General features: G+C 42.0%; 1 protein-coding gene and 1 long non-coding RNA gene across 5 annotated transcripts in view; one reads left to right on the forward strand and one right to left on the reverse strand.

The window, feature by feature from the left end:
- On the reverse strand, positions 1-6,248 carry LOC134731197 (uncharacterized). The gene is made up of 3 exons (XR_010113351.1): positions 6,142-6,248; positions 3,558-3,651; positions 1-494 (listed from the first exon to the last, which is right to left on the reverse strand). It is a non-coding gene; the product is annotated as an uncharacterized LOC134731197 (long non-coding RNA).
- A 27-nt stretch (positions 6,249-6,275) lies between these two features.
- Positions 6,276-17,732, forward strand: part of ALKBH3 (alkB homolog 3, alpha-ketoglutarate dependent dioxygenase) — a 39,521-nt gene continuing 28,064 nt past the window's right edge. Inside the window, exons 1-7 of one of the 4 annotated variants that reach the window (XM_008960294.4) lie at positions 6,276-7,014; positions 8,149-8,297; positions 8,651-8,754; positions 9,549-9,583; positions 12,182-12,229; positions 15,297-15,400; positions 17,617-17,705. In XM_008960294.4, coding sequence (XP_008958542.1) covers positions 8,219-8,297; positions 8,651-8,754; positions 9,549-9,583; positions 12,182-12,229; positions 15,297-15,400; positions 17,617-17,705 — 459 coding nt within the window. In that variant the 5' untranslated portion in view covers positions 6,276-7,014; positions 8,149-8,218. Of the gene's footprint in view, positions 7,015-8,148; positions 8,298-8,650; positions 8,755-9,548; positions 9,584-12,181; positions 12,230-15,296; positions 15,401-17,616; positions 17,706-17,732 lie in introns of those variants that run through there. The other 3 variants (XM_003808214.6, XM_034932424.3, XM_055094302.2) reach the window with 3 other exon arrangements.

The raw sequence follows: 17,732 nt of genomic DNA on the forward strand, positions 1-17,732 counted from the left end.
ATTAAATAGTCTTCAAATTCAATCATAATCCTACTGAATGTTCTGCTACATAGAAACTAAATTGTAAATGTAACCTCCAACTACATGAATATAAAATAATGGAGAGAGAAGAACATGATTTTCATGTACAAAACACATACATATAGCTAGCAAAGAGAAAACATACAAAGCTCATACAGTCTTTGTTTCTGTTATTGGTTATAACATCACAGGTGGCTTCTTCCATATTTCCCTTGCCCTTAGCCAGAACCTCAGTTCACTGACTTCTTTACCTGATGGTACAACACAAATCTTCATTCTTAATCCAAGTTATTCATCATTCTGCTGTTTTGTTGTTGCTGCTTTTGTAGTTTTCTTTATGTTTTTTTTTCTTTTTACTGGACACAAAGTACCAAGAGGCACCTGAGAAAATCCTTTTGGTTCCAGACATAGTCCTTGTGTAAGCATTCACACCCTGAGGAAGCAGACCTTCAAACCAGCACTGCTCAGTGTTGCTGGGACAGGAAGCAAGTGGGTTAATAATTATATTACTGAAGGGGGTCACTCTCATTTTCACCCTCATTCCCAGCGTCATGTATTCTGGTTAAGGGAGAAAGAGCACCATATTCTGATCTCTGATTCAAAGTATAAACTGCATCCAATAATACAGAACTCTACCCTTTCAGGGGCTGTCTCCTGATTGGGGCCATAACTAAGTCTTCAGTAAGCCACTCCATCTTTCAATTAGCCAAACTGTTTCCAATGGGTAAGAAGTTAAGCCCATTGATGTACTTCCTTTACTGTGAAATGAGTTCCTTGATCAGGGAATACCATGAAGGGGAATAAGACATTTGGTGGGTTCACAGATGGTGGTGCTGACCAAAGCAGTATATACAAGGAAGATAAATAAACCCATATCCAGAATATGAGTATATTCCAGTGAAGATGAATCTCCACCCTCTCTATGATGGAAAAGGTCCAATGTTATCAAACTGCTACAAGTGGCTGGACGGTCGCCTGACAAATGGTGACATATGGAGAGCTGAGTATTGGTCTTGGCTATTTGTAGGTTAGGTATGCAGCAGTAGCGTTAGCCAGGTCAGCTTTGAGAAAAGAAGTCCAAATTGTTGAGCCCATGCATATCCTCCATCCCTGCCACCATGACTACTCTGTTCATGGGCCTATTGGCTCATGCATGACATTACAGGTATGAGCCACCACACCTAGCTCACACATGTCTTACTAAAGCATCTAAACCACTTTCTACCTTCTGTTCACCATATCCAATCAGCACAATGTCGTCATTATTGTTGTCTAGAGTGATGTTTTGTAGGATGTCAGGATGAGAGGTGGACCTATAGTATGACAGCAGAAGAACTGAGGTATCTCTGAGGCAAGACTATGAGAGTATACTGTTGGCCATGCCAAGTAAATGCAGAATGTTCCTTTTTTTTTTTTTTTTTTTTTTGAGACAGGGTCTCACTCTGTCACCCAGGCTGGAATGCAGTGGCATGATCTCGGCTCACTGCAACCTCCGCCTCCCTAGTTCAAGCAATTCTCCTGCCTCAGCCTCCCGAGTAGCTGGGACTACAGGTGTGCACCACCACACCTGGCTAATTTTTTGTATTTTTTTTTTTTGAGACGGAATCTCACTCTGTCACCCAGGCTGGAGTGCAGTGGCACAATCTTGGCTCACTGCAAGCTCTGCCTCCCGGGTTCACGCCATTCTCCTGCCTCAGCCTCCCAAGTAGCTGGGACTACAGGCGTCCACCACCACACCCGGCTAATTTTTTGTATTTTTAGTAGAGATGGGGTTTCACCATGTTAGCCAGGCTGGTCTTGAACTCCTGACCTCAGGCAATGTGCCTGCCTTGGCCTCCCAAAGTGCTGGGATTACAGGCCTGAGCCACCGCACCCAGCCAAGGCAGAATGTTTCTTGTAAATTAATATAGAGAAAAAGGCATTAGCCAGGTCAAGAGCTACATACCAAAGGCAAAAGGTTATGTTAATTGCCGCAGTAAAGATAGCACATGTGGGACAGCAGCTGCATTGGAGTCATGGAGTAACTACCTGATTAAATTTACAACAGCCAACAATCATTCTTCAAGATCCATTTGACTTCTGCACAGGCCAACAGTAAATTAAATGAGAATGAGAATGTGATAGAATTATCATCTGATTCTTTCAAGTCTTTGATTGTGGCATTAATCTTTACAATTCCTCCAGGAATGTGGTATTGCTAGTATTTACTATCTTGGTATGGAGGGGAAGTTCCTGGAGTTTCCATGTAGCCTTTTCTACCAACTGGCCTTCACTTTGTGGGTCAGAGAGTCAATTTGGGGATTCTGCTAGTTGCCAAATATAACTAATCCAACTATAGATGGTCCCTGACTTATGATGGTTCCATTGATTTTTTGACTTGACGATAGTGGAAGAGTGGTACACATTTAGTAGAAACTGTACTTCAGTACAGTATTCAATAAATTACATGACATATCAACACTTTATTATAAAACAGGCTTTGCGTTAGATTATTTTGCCCAGCTTAGGCTAATGTGAGTGTTCTGAGTATGTTTAGGGCAGGCTAAGCTAAACTGTGATGTTCCATAGGTTGGGTGTAGCAAATGCATTTTGACCTATGATATTTTCAACTTACAATGGGTTTATCAGGATAGAACCCCATCATAAGTCAAGGGAGCATCCGTATACATTCAGAAACTGGGGAAGTAGCCACTGGATGGATCTGTGGACAACTGGGTCCATTGTGAGTCAAACTTGAACTAAGATTCCATCTATCACTTGAACATCAAAAGCCCTCACTTTCATTCGTGGGCCATAGAGGTGTTCTAGGTTCCCAGGAATTAGTTAAGAGCCATTGCCCAGTAAAGCCTAAAATACCTGGGTACTTACTTTTCCCCAATGTGTAACCATTTGAGTAAATGGCTGCATTCACTTGGATGAAGACTTGGGCCGGGCGCGGTGGCTCAGGCCTGTAATCCCAGCACTTTGGGAGGCCGAGGTGGGTGGATCACAAGGTCAGGAGATCGAGACCATCCTGGCTAACATGGTGAAACCCCATCTCTACTAAAAATACAAAAAATTAGCCGAGCGTGGTGGCAGGCAGCTACTCGGGAGGCTGAGGCAGGAGAATGGCATGAACCCAGGAGGCGGAGCTGGTAGTGAGCCGAGACCACGCCACTGCTCTCAGCTTGGGTGATAGGGTGAGACTCTGTCTCAAAAAAAACACTTGGAGGAAAATTTACAGTATATACTTGTGGCAATGGTGCAGGGTCCTTCCTCCAAGAGATGTGGCTTCCCTGTCAATCAAGAGGTTTGGGGTCGTGATATGACTTGTCTGGAAACTAGGTGAGAGACTATGTCTATCCAGTGTGGCCAGGTAAGGTTTTTGGCTACTAGACATAGACTTTTTTTCTGTTAGATAGATCAAACAATTCTCTAGTAGGCTGCCCATCTGTTTCATTCCTAGGGACACCATGGCCACTACCAAAGATTCTTACAGACCAACATATTCTGATTACTGGTATGTCCTGGCTTCTGTATTGGATCAATGTCCTTACCTTTAATAATTAAGTGCTGCCACTTGGCCTCATCATCTCCACTAAAACCAGGGAACCCAACTCAATGGTGGCATCTTCCATGATCACACCTGGCCTGCAAAGGAGAGCAACCACAGAGCTTTCCAAGGATGCAAGTGTTCCCTTGTCTAAAGTATTTCTCAATGCTTTAGAAAAAGGAGCATCTTCTGGATCTTGTTGTAGGATATAGTTTTTGTGTTTGTGTCTATTGCACGTGGGTCAAGGTCACATTTGATAAATTCAGTCCAACATTTCTACCCCTCTCAGTCTTTGGGTTCCCGCCTCTACATCGTGCCTTGGCATCTCCGTAGGATTAACCATAGACTACTGTTGAGTTAAATCTTCAATAAATCCACCAAATAAGCTGTTAGAGTCATTTCCAGTTGCATGAGTCAACACAATGTCTGTAAATGCACTCTAGTAAATGCCTCCATATAATTGGCCTGATATAGTACTATATACTGCCCTTAGTTTAAAACACTTAGAATCCACTTCCACACATTCCACACATTAGCAAAGTATGTGTAATTAGTATAGTTCTTTCAGCGTGCAAGCTGTTTTAGATCATAGTGTGTAGCAGCCTACCTGGAGCATTAATGAGGTTTGAACCTAGTTAGGGTCTAGTGGCAATGAGGCAGAAGAAGGGGAAGTAAATTCTGCTGGGTCTTGTCGAGAATGAGCTTCCCTTTTGAAGTCATCTGTCCCAGCTGAGGGCTTAGCAGTGTCTTCAAGCAAAGAATGACTAGTCTCCTCAGACTTAGGAGGACAAGCTACTTCCACTGCCAAGGAAGGCTCAGGGTGCCGTGGGTGTTCAAGACTGTCAGTTATCTGGGTCTAAGCAGAGTGCTTATTTCAAATTTTGGGATTCCATTCCTTCCCAATTGATGCCTTAACTTTCAGAAGAGAAACTAACCTGGTAATTCAGCCCACAGGGAGTAGTCAAACACTGTGGGCCACTGTGCACTAAAGAGCCAGCTGAGAGGAGCACACTGGAACCAGAAAAAAGAGCCCCTTCCTCCTCTAAACTTCCTCCAGTACCCTCCACTGATGAAGCTCACTGTCCATTGAACCAAAAGGCAAGGGAGAAACCTTCCAATATTGCAAACAGGGTAGTGAAGGGTGAGTTTGGAATGGAGACTCAATAGGTTGATAATTGGCAACACACTTCGCCTTCATTCCTTCTCCCATGGTCTCTACCACCACCTCCTGATAAAAACTCAAACACTTCAAATAGAAATAAGAAAATCAAGACCCTAATGAGGATGCCAAGACCATTAAGAACAACTAATACTATATACTCGCATCGTCTAGGGTAACCAACCATCTCAGTTTGCCCAGGACTGTCCTGGCTTTAGCACTTAAAGTCCTGTGTCTTGGGAAACTCCTCAGGCCCATACAAACCAGAACAATTTGTCATCCTACATGTGTCCTAGAGGTTTTCAAAATTTTTGTGCACCAGAATTACTTGGGTACTTGTTAAAAACGCAGGTGATTCTGTTAAAAAAAAAAAAAAAGCAGTGATTTCAGATGCAAGTAAATCATGGATTGATTTTTGAGAAATACACTACTTAGAGGCTGAAGAGGTGTCAATCACTACTTTTAGGAACTCCTCAATCCAGACTTCTTTGTTCCTGTTCCAAAACTATAATCATTGAAAAGAAAGAAATAACATATTTTAGAAGATACAGCCAAAGTTCCTGAGCCAGAAGCAGACATTGACAAATTAGTTGATGGGGGAAAAAAACTGTAGTGTGGCCTTAGCATTTTCTCTCCTTTCAGGTCTAGGATAAATCATTTTTTTCCTTCAGTATCACAAAGTATAACAAATAATAATGAGTGCTGTGAAAATGGATTTGATAGTAGCAACAATATAGGTACATTGATGAGGTGTAACTATAATGAACTTCCTGCAGGTGAACACTCATATCAGGCTTATTTTAAAGATTTCCACAGTGACTATACTTTGGCAGATCTTAGAGAATGACTTGCATAAAACAGTCAATTCAGTGCTACTTTTGCTATTTTCATACTGTAAAGTACATGGTTTAACATGACCACTTTAAAGATGTTTCTCATGAGCTCAAATGGGGTGAGCTTTTTTTCATTTTTTGAGTTTTTGTTGTGTTCCAGGCATTGTGCTATATTCTTTAAATGCATTATCTCACTTAATCCTCCCAACAAGAGCGATACCCATTTTAAAAAGAGGCAGAGTACTTGCCCTAGATTATACAACTAGTAAGTGGTGGTGTCTGGGCCAAAATGTAGGTCTGTTCACTCAAGCAAAATTTGCTTAGCACTGGAGAAAGCCAAGGTGAATTAAGGCGTGGTCCTACGCCCTGCTGTAAATGCTGTGTTCGGAGGTGTGCACAGGCTGCAATAGGAACACAAAGGAGGCTCATTTCAGGCTCTCCGTGGTTTTTAGGATAAAATGTAAATCCTTTTGCCTAACACATTATAACCAGGTCCCCCAAACTCCTCTCCCTTTATCTAGTCCCACAGGGACCCGGTCACTCTTTCTGCCACAAAGATGCTGATGCTTGGACATCTCTAGTTTCAAGGAACTCACGTAGGAGACACGCCGTCACTTCCACCTTTGCCAAACCCCGACCCCTTCACACCGCTCCCCTGCACTCTCAATCCCTGTCCGCTGCAACACATATCCCCTCATCAGCACCTTCGGTGATTAGGCCCTCCAGGCGCGGGGGATGTGGGACTACCCGGACTGAGGACTGCGCACCGGAAGTAGTGGCGGCGCTGCGTAAGGTCGAGAGGAAGTGCCTGATGCCGCGGCCTGTGATTGGGAGTTGCTGGAGTCGGTGCTTCACTCTTAAGGTTCCGACCACAGACTGCGGAGTGGGTCCGGGGCTGCGAGGGCTGCCCCAAGTCCTAGCGGGTTTCCACGGGCGCGCCCGGCTCCGCCCGCAAGTGCGCCTTCCTGACTTACTGCTGGGTGCGCGGGGCTGGGGGTGCGAGGACCACCCCTGAAGTCTCTTCCTGGGCGACCTCCGGGGCCTCATTCTAGGCCTCCTTAAAGAGAAGGATCTAAATTAGGAAAAGGAAGTACCCTTATCCACGACCAAGCTCTTCCACCTGCGGAGCTCGCTTAGTCTGCACCTCAACCGTGCGGAAAGTGACTGCCCTGTTTACTGAGGAAAAACTGGGGCTCAGAAAGGTGAAGTCATTTGCCATGGGCCATGCAGCTGGGAAGTGACAGATCTGGATTCAAAGCGAGTTCTGGCTGGCGCCAGAGTCCTTGTATTTTACAGCACTGGTTCTCAAGCTTTATGTGCATTAAGAATTCCTGGGTTGAGGGTGGCGTTAGTTAACAAATTCTGGGACTCTACAAATTGAGTAGATCTGGGATGGGGCTCTGGAATCTATTTTCAACAATTGTTCTCTGGCAAATAACATATGGCTCCCCAGTGAATGGAGCAAGAAGGTGAGCAAGTCGTATCCTCTGCGGGGACTGTAGGTAATTGTGTTACGCTTTTAGGGCCTCAATTGAGAGAACATGTCAAACGGGAGCTCCTGGGATTGGAGAATTGGTATTTGATTGTCATTAACTCTTCTGGGCAGATGGCAGCCTCTGCGTCTCTCCACCTATTAAATGAAATGAATTACATGCTTATCATCTGGGGGAACTTGTTAAACACACAGATTCCTGGGCCTGGCTCAGCTCTACTGAATCAGAAGAGGTGGGAGATGGGACCTGGGAATCTATAGTCTAAGCAAGCTATTAATATAAAACGAGCTTTTACCTTTGAGAACTTGAGGTGTGAAGCTTTCTTAGGTAGAAGCATAAAGAAATAGATTACAGATGCGGAACATGTGGCTTGAATTTCCTTGTTGTTTTGGTAGCTGTACGTGCTTCTGCATTTGCTGTAGGCTAAGCTTTTACTGGTACAACTGTCAAATTAGTATTATTAGCCATTATGAGGTGGATTTATCCGTTAGCTGGAGACAGGAGTTTATAAAGTTGAATGTTAATTTGTCTGTTGTTGATTTCCTGAGTGGCTTTGGGTGCATCATTGAACTTTACCGTCCACATACATACCTGCATAGTGTCAAATCTTACACTGCTTGTTATAAAGACAAATACCTGTATCCATCCTAAATCAGATTTTCTGAAGGTGGGCCATAGGTATTTTGAACAAACTTCCAGGGAAGTTTGATGCAGCCAGTGATAATGGAATATATGCTTGGAAACAGTCTTAGCCGATTTCTCAATGTCCATGTAGGTGAAAATGGGAATAGTACAGTTTCCTTATATTCTACTCTTGGGGACTATTAAGAGGAATGTGGTTTATAATAGGTCCTAATTTTAGAATTTCTTAAAATGCACTTTCTTGTGAAAGAAACAAAAGTACTATGGTAAGATTACAAAAGGTGAATGCTAAAGCCAGCAGCCCCAAATGACTAGGCTTCTTGAATGAAATGTTGTGATGACATAAACTGATTTTACATGGAAGCTCTATTGCCATTGAGAGTCTTCTGCCTGAAATTAATTATGCCTTAGGAGTAATTGTTCACAATCCTAACTAAAAGCACTGTTTTGTTTTGTTTTAATAAACAGATACCATGGAGTAGTTTGAAACAGGAACAAAATCTTCTGAAAGCTCGGAGCAGAAGCCTTTTTGGTCAACATGGAGGAAAAAAGACGGCGAGCCCGAGTTCAGGGAGCCTGGGCTGCCCCTGTTAAAAGCCAGGCCATTGCTCAGCCAGGCAAGAATCTGTAGGGATTTTGTGTGTGTGTGGATATGGACAACTCTCATTCTCTTTTATTTATATCCTTTTGGTTTATAATGGACTTCCATTTCAATTGACGTCAAGGAATTGTTTAAAATGTGGCTGATATTTTGTCCGATTTTGTTGATGGTGAGCTAAGGGTGGGTCTTTAGTGTTCCTCATATTTAGTCCACACCCTCAAACCTTTCAGTATCTTCTGTTGACTTTACCAGTTAGTTTCTACATGTCATAGAGATCATCTCCAAGTGGGCTTTATTGGCCCTTGCTCAGTAGAAGGTGCTGAGAACAGACTTTCCCCTGGTTTGAGGCTGTCCCCTCTCTTGCTTCAGCTACCACTGCTAAGAGCCATCTCCACCAGAAGCCTGGCCAGACCTGGAAGAACAAAGAGCATCATCTCTCTGACAGAGAGTTTGTGTTCAAAGAACCTCAGCAGGTAAATTCATGGTTTTTTCTTCAATAGTGATAAAAATTTGCTTAGAAAAGTGATATTCACACAGTAGACACTCAAATAAATAATGACTGAATAAATTCACTAATAGCAGAGCAGAAGAACTATAATAATAATGAAATGCGAAATATTTCAGTTCCTTTCTATGTCTGGGGATTCTTTGTAGTCTGCTCCCAGTTTATGGTCACATGTTATTCCCGTATTTTTGGCAAGGAGGTTACACCATAATGAGAGCTTGCTTGCATTGGTTATTTGAGCTCCAGCAGTCCTAAAACTGTGCTGTCTTCAGTGCTATTGCACTTCACCGTCTTTGGAATTGGATTAAAATTTCAGTTTTTACAACAAAATGCCTGATTTTTAGCCCTTTTTTCCCATGAGGAAAAATGTAGGAAACAGTGAAGATTTACTTTTTAATAATGTGGAAAAGTTAAAAAGTTGGGTTTCTTGCCATAGTAACAACCCTATAAATAATTATTAAAACTCCTTATTTTATAGCATATTTTCTATTTTAAAAAATCTTGTCAAGATTTTTCCAGAGCTGCTGGCTGCTAGGAAAATTTATTCTATTAATAATTGTATCTTCTTTTACTGTCTACTAGCAAATGTGAAGTAGTTTTAAGAAGAGTGGAGACAAGGGTCTCTAGTGGGTTAGTGAGAAGTTGGAATAGAAAAGAGATAGTTTTTAACTTTATTTTGACCAGAAATGGGAAGATATGGTAAGTCAGTATCCGTGAGGATTAAGAACATCCCAGAAGTAAGATCCGCCTATTTCCTTGCAGGTAGTACGTAGAGCTCCTGAGCCACGAGTGATTGAGTAAGTAATTTGCTGTCTTCCTGTAATTGTTGCCCACAGTGAAATGAAGAGCCTGGAATCTTTCCTCACTGTTTTTTCTATCTGGAAGAGAATGGCCCAATAAGTGTCTTAACTGTAGTCTGGGATATTCCCATCTCAAATGTCTTTAAACTTGATCTTTTGAGAAGACTTTCTGAATTTGCTGATAGTATTGAAAATGCAACAAGATATCCATATGTTAAACTTTGACTTGTGTAGATTTCCTGGCCCTATTTCACCGATATCTGTAGACAGTAAGCTAAACCTCTCAGGCAAAGACAGAGAGGGATTTTTCCTGAGTCATTGAAGCATGGTTCTTTGAGAAGCCATTAATTGCCTCTTTTTTTTTTTTTTTTTTTTACTAGCAATGCTATGAAAGCTGCTAGTGCTGTAGATGAGATTACAGTCCATTTATTAAAACCATGTAATTATTCCAGAACAATTTAAATGATAGTAAACATTCTTCTTATATTGATCTGTGTCTAAAATGTTCTTGTCCAAAGTTGGTGAGAGATGCTTTGACTCCTCTTTTTATGCTTGTCAGTTTTCATCTGATGTAGATAAATTGTCAGTAGAAACTATTCTTTTATCTTAGCAAATTAGCATCAGATATATGTTCTTGCCCATGATCAATCTGTTTGTTATGCTGTTTGACTGCTTGCAGATTGGCTTGTATATCTTAGAAAAAGTCGCAGGCTAATAGTCTTTGGTTGTTTATTATTTTTAATTTTTTTGGAACAGGCTGTCACTCTGTCACTCAGGCTGGAGTGCAGTGGCATAATCAAAACTCACTGTAGCCTCCATCTTCTGGGCTCAAGTGATCCTCCCACCTCAGCCTCCCGAGTAGCTGGGACCACAGGCGCACACCACCATGCCTTGCTCCTTTTTAAAAAAATTTTTTGTAGAGATGGGATCTCCCTATGTTGCCTGGGCTGGTTTCGAATTCCTGGGCTGAAATGATCCTCCCACCTCAGCCTCCCAAAGTGCTGATATTACAGGGATGAGCTACCATGCCAGGCCTTTGGTTGTTTTAAAAAAACAAGTGTGTTAGTGCCTTCATTGGTGAAGGAGAATAAACAAAACCATGAAACATGTTGTAAGCTACAGATGCGACATTCGGCCCCCCAGAAACAGGCAATTGTCGGAGAAAAATGACAGAACTCATTCCTACTTGGTCCTAGAATCTGTTAATTCTCATTATCTAAAGTTAACTATGCTAGGTTTTAAAAAAATAGCCGGAAATGTCTTCCATATTTAAAGTGAGCCATTTCTGAATGTGGGCCAAAAATATACCATATTGAAACATTTTGTTCTCTGTATACTCAGGGAAACATTATAGACGATGCATGTAGAAAATGTAGTAAATATGTGTGACAGCTATGCCTGCTATGCCTACATTTTGGCTGAACGGCACTCATACATCTACTTAAAAGCCTAGCTCAGAGATCATGAACCACTAACTCCCATGACAGAAGGTGATGTGAAAACTGCCCCTTCGTGTTCTCTATAACGTGTCTCTCTCTGAGAAGGATCTGACACAATTGTCTTGATAGATATACCTATCCAGTCTGTGTCACTTTTCTCATTATGGGCCTCACCACCTGGCAGTTCTGCAACAGCTTTATACATTTCCACATTTGATTAAATTTAGTAAACCTTTATTGCCCATCTGCTATGTGCAGACACTGGGAAGCAATAATCTACCTATTCCTTGCACCTCAGGACCCCACAGTCTATAAAATGAAATAGACATTTAATCAGATAAATTGTAATCTTGTACATCATGAAAAAATAGACTGTAAGGTCTAGTGGTAACACAGAGGATGAGAGGTTAATATTATTTGCCTGGATTAAAGGTCAGGAAAAGTTTAAAGGCGGTGATGCTGAAGCTAGGATTTTTGAAAGGTGAATGAGAGTTTTCCACTGGACCAAAGCTGGAGGTGGATTGGATTGGGGATGCCGGGTGATGGGGTGGCATTCCAGCATGGAAAAGCATGGAGTTAGAAACGTAGTGGTGTATTCAGGAGATTCCAAGCAGTTGATTGCTGCTGGAGGATGATGAGTTTATGGGAGCTGTCAGAAGATAGAGCTACATTATGAGGACCTTGAATGCAGTTTTGGGGTGCCATTGAAGGATTTTAATCAGAAGAGGAACCTCATCAGATGTGTATCTCTGAAAGCAACAGAAGCCCAGAGCCCTGAGATGTGCTTGCTGCCTGTTAAATGTATCCCCTATTCCACATTCTCCAGAGGAGTGCTCTATTTGAAACCTCTTTGTGCAATAGATTCCTGGACCATATCTGCCTCAATTATGGGTAAAATATAAAGGAGTAGAATCAGAATTGATTTTATCCCAGTTTTTGTCTCCATGGCCTGATACTGTCACAGTTCCATTCCCAGTGCCATTAATGATATACCATGATCTTCTCAGTGGTAGAAGAAGGTGGGGATTATGCCTCTCTCATAACTAAATGACTTTGGTGAGCCAGGACTTTGGCAGTTCAGAAGGATAACTCTTCCACTGGGTAGAGCATATTGTTTTGCCTCAAACTAACAAGTCTGTTTCCTTTGTTTCTTTAGCAGAGAGGGTGTGTATGAAATCAGCCTGTCACCCACAGGTGTATCTAGGTAAGCAATCCTCACAAGAAGTGACCATAATTATCACTGAGTTATAGTCTTTTAAAATAGTCTACTCCCCTAGATAAAGAAAATGTAGTACATATACATTATGGAATACTATGCAGCCATTAAAAGGAATGAAAGCATGTCCTTTGCGGGAACATGGATGGAACTAGAGATCTTTATCATCAGCAAACTAACGTGGGAACAGAAAACCAAATACTGCATGTTCTCACTTGTAAGTGGGAGCCGAATGATGAGAACACAGGGACACACAGAAGGGAACAATAGACACTGGGGCTTGTTGGTGGGTGGAGGGTGGGAGGAGGGAGAGGAACAGGAAAAATAACTAATGGGCACTAGACTTAACACCTGGGTGATGAAATAATCTGTATAACAAACCCCTATGACAAAAGCGTACCTATATAACAAACCTGCATATGTACCCCAAACAAAGTTTAAAAAAGTCTACTCCCTTATTTCAAATAGGTAACTTCTGCCCCTTAAATTCTTGGGGAGCAAAAATTTGATAATATCTCCTTTTTATTAGTATTTCTAGCATCAAAATATTTTCGGGTATAGTTCCTAACCTTTCTGTCAGATATAGTAGCTGCTATTTCCCAAGTTTTTTAGATGAGGAAATGAGACCTAGGAAGATTGAATATTTTTTTCTTTTTGAGACAGAGTTTTGCTTTTGTTGCCCAGGCTGGAGTGCAATGGTGCTATCTTGGCTCACTGTAACCTCTACCTCCTGGGTTCAAGAGATTCTCCTGCCTCAGCCTCCCAAGTAGCTGGGATTACAGGCATGTGCCACCAAGCCTGGCTACTTTTTTTGTATTTTTAATAGAGATGGGGTTTCATCATGTTGGTCAGGCTGGTCTCGAACTCCTGACCTCAGGTGATCCACCTGCCCCACCTTAGCCTCTCAAAGTGCTAGGATTACAGGTGTGAGCCACCACGTCTGGCCTGAATATTTTTTCTTAGTGCCACATAATAACTTGACATTAGAATTGGGTCTAGCCTGGACTTCTGTGCTGTGAGTGCTACATTATATTATTATACTTCATGTATATTACATATTGTAGATTATTGTATATAATGTTACAAATTGCTACACTAGGGTAAATTTCTTTTTTTGTTTTTGTTTTGTGTTTTGAGACAGAGTCTCACTCTGTCACTCAAGCTGGAGTGCAGTGGCGTGATCTCCACTCACTGCAAGCTCCGCCTCCAGGGTTCATGCCATTCTTCTGCCTCAGCCTCCCGAGTAGCTGGGACTACAGGCGCGTGCCACCATGCCCAGCTAATTTTTTTTTTTTTTTTTTGTATTTTTAGTAGAGACGAGGTTTCACCATGTTATTCAGCATGGTCTCGATCTCTTGACCTCGTGATCCACCTGCCTTGGCCTCCCAAAGTGCTGGGATTACAGGCATGAGCCACTGCGCCTGGCAGTCTTTCTGTTTTTGAGACAGGGTCTGGCTCTGTCACCTAGGCTGGGGTGCAGTGGCACGATCTCAGCTCATTGCAACTTCTGCCTCCTGGGCTCAAGCCACCCTCCCACTTCAGCCTCCGAGTAGCTGGGATTACAGGTGTGCACCACCACACCTGGCTAATTTTGTATTTTTGTTTGTTTGTTTGTTAGTGATGGGGTTTCGCCATGTTGCCCAGGCTGGCCTTGAACTCCTGGGCTCAAGTGATCTGCCCGCCTTGGCCTCCCAAAGTGCTGGGATTACAGGCGTAAGCCACCATACGTGGCCTAGGATAGATTTCAGTAGTTAAAGCATATACTATTTAGGGTATATTAGGCATTAGTCATTGTTTTAAAAACATTTAAAAACATTGAAACATTAACATCGCCTTAATGCATGAGTATACTAATTGTCACTATAAAATAATGAGATATTTAAAACAAATAGAACTTACACATCTAGATGAATTTCTACAGAGGAGCTTCTGCTGGAACAATGGCTCTGCCATGGTTATAACCTTTTTTGGAACTGTTATTTTAAAGCAAGTCACTCAAGAAAACCAGTTTTATTGTTTTGGTCATATCTTATTGTTAACTAGATACGGCTTCAGGTAAGCTTTGGCTCTTTCACAAAATCAGATGCACCTTCAAAGAGTGAAGATTTGCTACCAAGGCAGTTTAAGAGAATCTTCCGTGGGCTTTCAGAAGGTATCTTAAGAAAGATATCCAAAATTATTTTGAGCTGCGTTGGCATTGTTGAAATAAACCCATATTCAGTGGGAGAAAGAACCCTCATTAGCTGTGTTTATTTTGATACAGTCATAATGAGCTGTAGCTTTTCCTAGAATTAGCATAGTCTCAGAAGACTACCAATTGTTTAAATAAAACAGGGCCAGGCATTTTATTAGTTATTCTTTTTTTTTTCTTTTTTCGAGATGGAGTTTTGCTGTTGTAGCCCAGGCTAGAGTGCAATGGTGTGATCTCAGCTCACTGCAGCCTCCGCCCCCGGGTTCAAGCGATTCTCCTGCCTTAGCCTCCCAAGTAGTTGGAACTACAGGTGTGCGCCACCACGCCCAGCTAATTTTGTATTTTTGGTAGACGGGGTTTCACCATGTTGGTCAGGCTGGTCTCGAACTCCTGACCTCAGGTGATCCACCCGCTTGAGCCTCCCAAAGTGCTGGGATTACAGGCTTGAGCCACTGTGCCCGGACTTATTATTCTATTTACTCTTCACAGTGAACCTATGAGGTTGATGCCATCTCAGGTTACAGATGAGAAAACCAAAGTTCAGAGAGGTTCAGTAACTTGCCCAGGGTTTCACAGCTAAGCAGTACTGAAATACTGTTTGAATTATGATCTATAAAAGCCCTCACCTATCATCCCTTTATCCTTTATTGCCTCTTTTATTTGTCCCAACATGAAAGGAGTTTATTTTACATCTGGAGCCTCATGACCTGGGTGATGTTAGGCTTTGCTTGCTGTGGGAGCTGTGGTAAGATGATTTCATGTACCCATTAGAGGCTGCATCCAGATTAACTGTTTCCACTAACATTTAGAGTCTAACTTATCTTTTCCATGTTTTTTGGTTAACAATGTTCATTCTGCACCCAGGGTCTGTTTGTATCCTGGCTTTGTTGACGTGAAAGAAGCTGACTGGATATTGGAACAGCTTTGTCAAGATGTTCCCTGGAAACAGAGGACCGGCATCAGAGAGGGTAAGTAGATCCCAGAGGTCACAGTTGGTGCTGCGTGTTCTCCCTCTCTGGAATGTTTCCTAGTACCATCACCTCTGCTCACCAAAGCTTAAACAGAAATTCAAAACCTGAGATCCTAAGAAAGTAGAATTAGCCAAAAAGGACAGGGAAGAGTATTCCAGGCAGGAGAAACAGCAGGTGGAAGGCCCAGAGATCAGAGAGAACATGGCAGGAGGATAGAGGTGAGAGTTCAAGGAACCAAAGGAAATTTGGTTGGCTGAACTATGGCTGACATACTTATCTCCTTTTGTGTTTGTTCACTGACTATTGCTTCAACTGGTGCCAACTTTTTCCTTTCTTCATAGAAACTTACAGAGCTTTCTTTTTTTCTTGTCCTATTTTGCATACATTCTTTCACACTCCTTGCTGACTTTGTATTCTTCTTTAACTTTTGCCAGAAGAGTCCAGTCTCCTCTAGCTTCAGCATCTGTACTCTCCTGAGCTTGTAAAAGTGACACGGCAGTTTGTTACCTGAGTTGGAACCTGAATCTCTGCGGGCATCCACAAGCCAACAGTGCCTGTTATACCACAGGCGGTCACTTGGGGGCGTCTGTACTCTAGCATCGAATTTTTTTCTGGCACATTGAGTGAATTTAAATTTTCTGTAAAGAGGCAAAGTATATATAGTTGTCCCTCAGTATCCACAGGGGATTGTTCCCTGTGGATACTGAAATTCATATATGCTTAAATCCTTTTATAAAAACTATCATAGTGGCCGGGCGTGGTGGCTTACGCCTGTAATCCCAGCACTTTGGGAGGCCGAGGCAGGTGGATCATGAGGTCAGGAGATCGAGACCATCCTGGCTAACATGGTGAAACCCCATCTCTACTAACAATACAAAAATTAGCCAGACATGGTGGTGCGCACCTGTAGTCCCAGCTACTCGGGAGGCTGAGGCAGGAGAATTGCTTGAATCCGGGAGGCAGAGGTTGCAGTGAGCCGAGATCGCGCCACTGCACTCCAGCCTGGTAATAGAGTGAGACTCCGTCTCAAAAAAAAAATAAAATAACTATCATAGTATGTGCATATAACCTATGCACATCCTCTAGTATCCTTTAAATCATCTCTAGATCACTTATAATACCTAATACGATGTAAGTGCTATGTAAATAGTTGTTATACTGTTTTTTATTGTGGTATTGTTATTTGTAATTTTTATATATTTTTTGAGTATTTTTGATCCATGGTTTGAGTATTTTTGATCCATGGTGGATGTGGAACCCACAGATATGAAAGACCAACTGTACTGGCTTCATTTTTGTTACTCATGCATCAGAATAGGAGTCAGCTTTCTCTCAGCCTTCAGGACAGCCTTCTCTCAACTCCCACAGTTTCTGCAGCAGGGCTTTTGGTGACAGACATGGCTTTGATTGTTGGCTCTTTCATTCAAAGTAGTTGTTAATTTTAAGCAAATTACAGTTAAGTAACTCTCTGATCCCTGGTTTTCTTATCAGTAAAATTAAATTAATAACAATGTCTTTCTTATAAGGTGGTTGTGTTAATAAAATGAGATAGCGCATGAGATTGCCTGGTACATAGTAAGCCTTCAGTGAGTATTAGCTGCTGCTATTATTATTATTATTATTATTATTGTTCTTATTGTTGTGGCTGATACCAGTTATGGGAAAAAGAGTAGATCTATGGATAACTGCTTCTCTAAATTGGAACATCAAAGCCTTCTGATGAAAATCAGCTGCATGCCACAGTTGGTCAGGGCACTTTTTCCTCCCTTGAATCAAAAAGGTTTACACAACATTGCACACATGAATGAGCAGTTTGTCTTGTTTCTCACATGGATGTTGGTGCCACAAATTTCTGCAGACAGGGGTTCAGTCTCCATATTCTGCTTTTTGAGACCGTCCCTAGTCTGAGCCCCACTGTTCCCCAGTGTGACTCTTTGCCCTCTCTTGTTTATGTCATCACTAATACAAGCAAGTCACCCACATTCTCATCTCAGAGCCTTTGCCCATGCGGTGTCTGCCAACATAGTGGTTTCTCTTGTCCATTCTACTTGCAAAGTCCCATATCTTCTGTGAAGGTGGAACTTTGGGTCACAGCCCATTCTTACTTTTCTTTTGTATTTCTCATAGCACATTGCAAGGCACAAAGTTGGCACTCAGTAGTAACACCTTAAATAGCATTAAACCATTTCAAAGGCCTGTATTTTCTTTCTTAGATATAACTTATCAGCAACCAAGACTTACAGCATGGTATGGAGAACTTCCTTACACTTATTCAAGAATCACTATGGAACCAAATCCTCACGTATGTCAACATATTGTCATTGGTATG

This window comes from Pan paniscus, chromosome 9 (genome assembly GCF_029289425.2).
Source record: "Pan paniscus chromosome 9, NHGRI_mPanPan1-v2.0_pri, whole genome shotgun sequence".
NCBI lineage: Eukaryota > Metazoa > Chordata > Mammalia > Primates > Hominidae > Pan > Pan paniscus.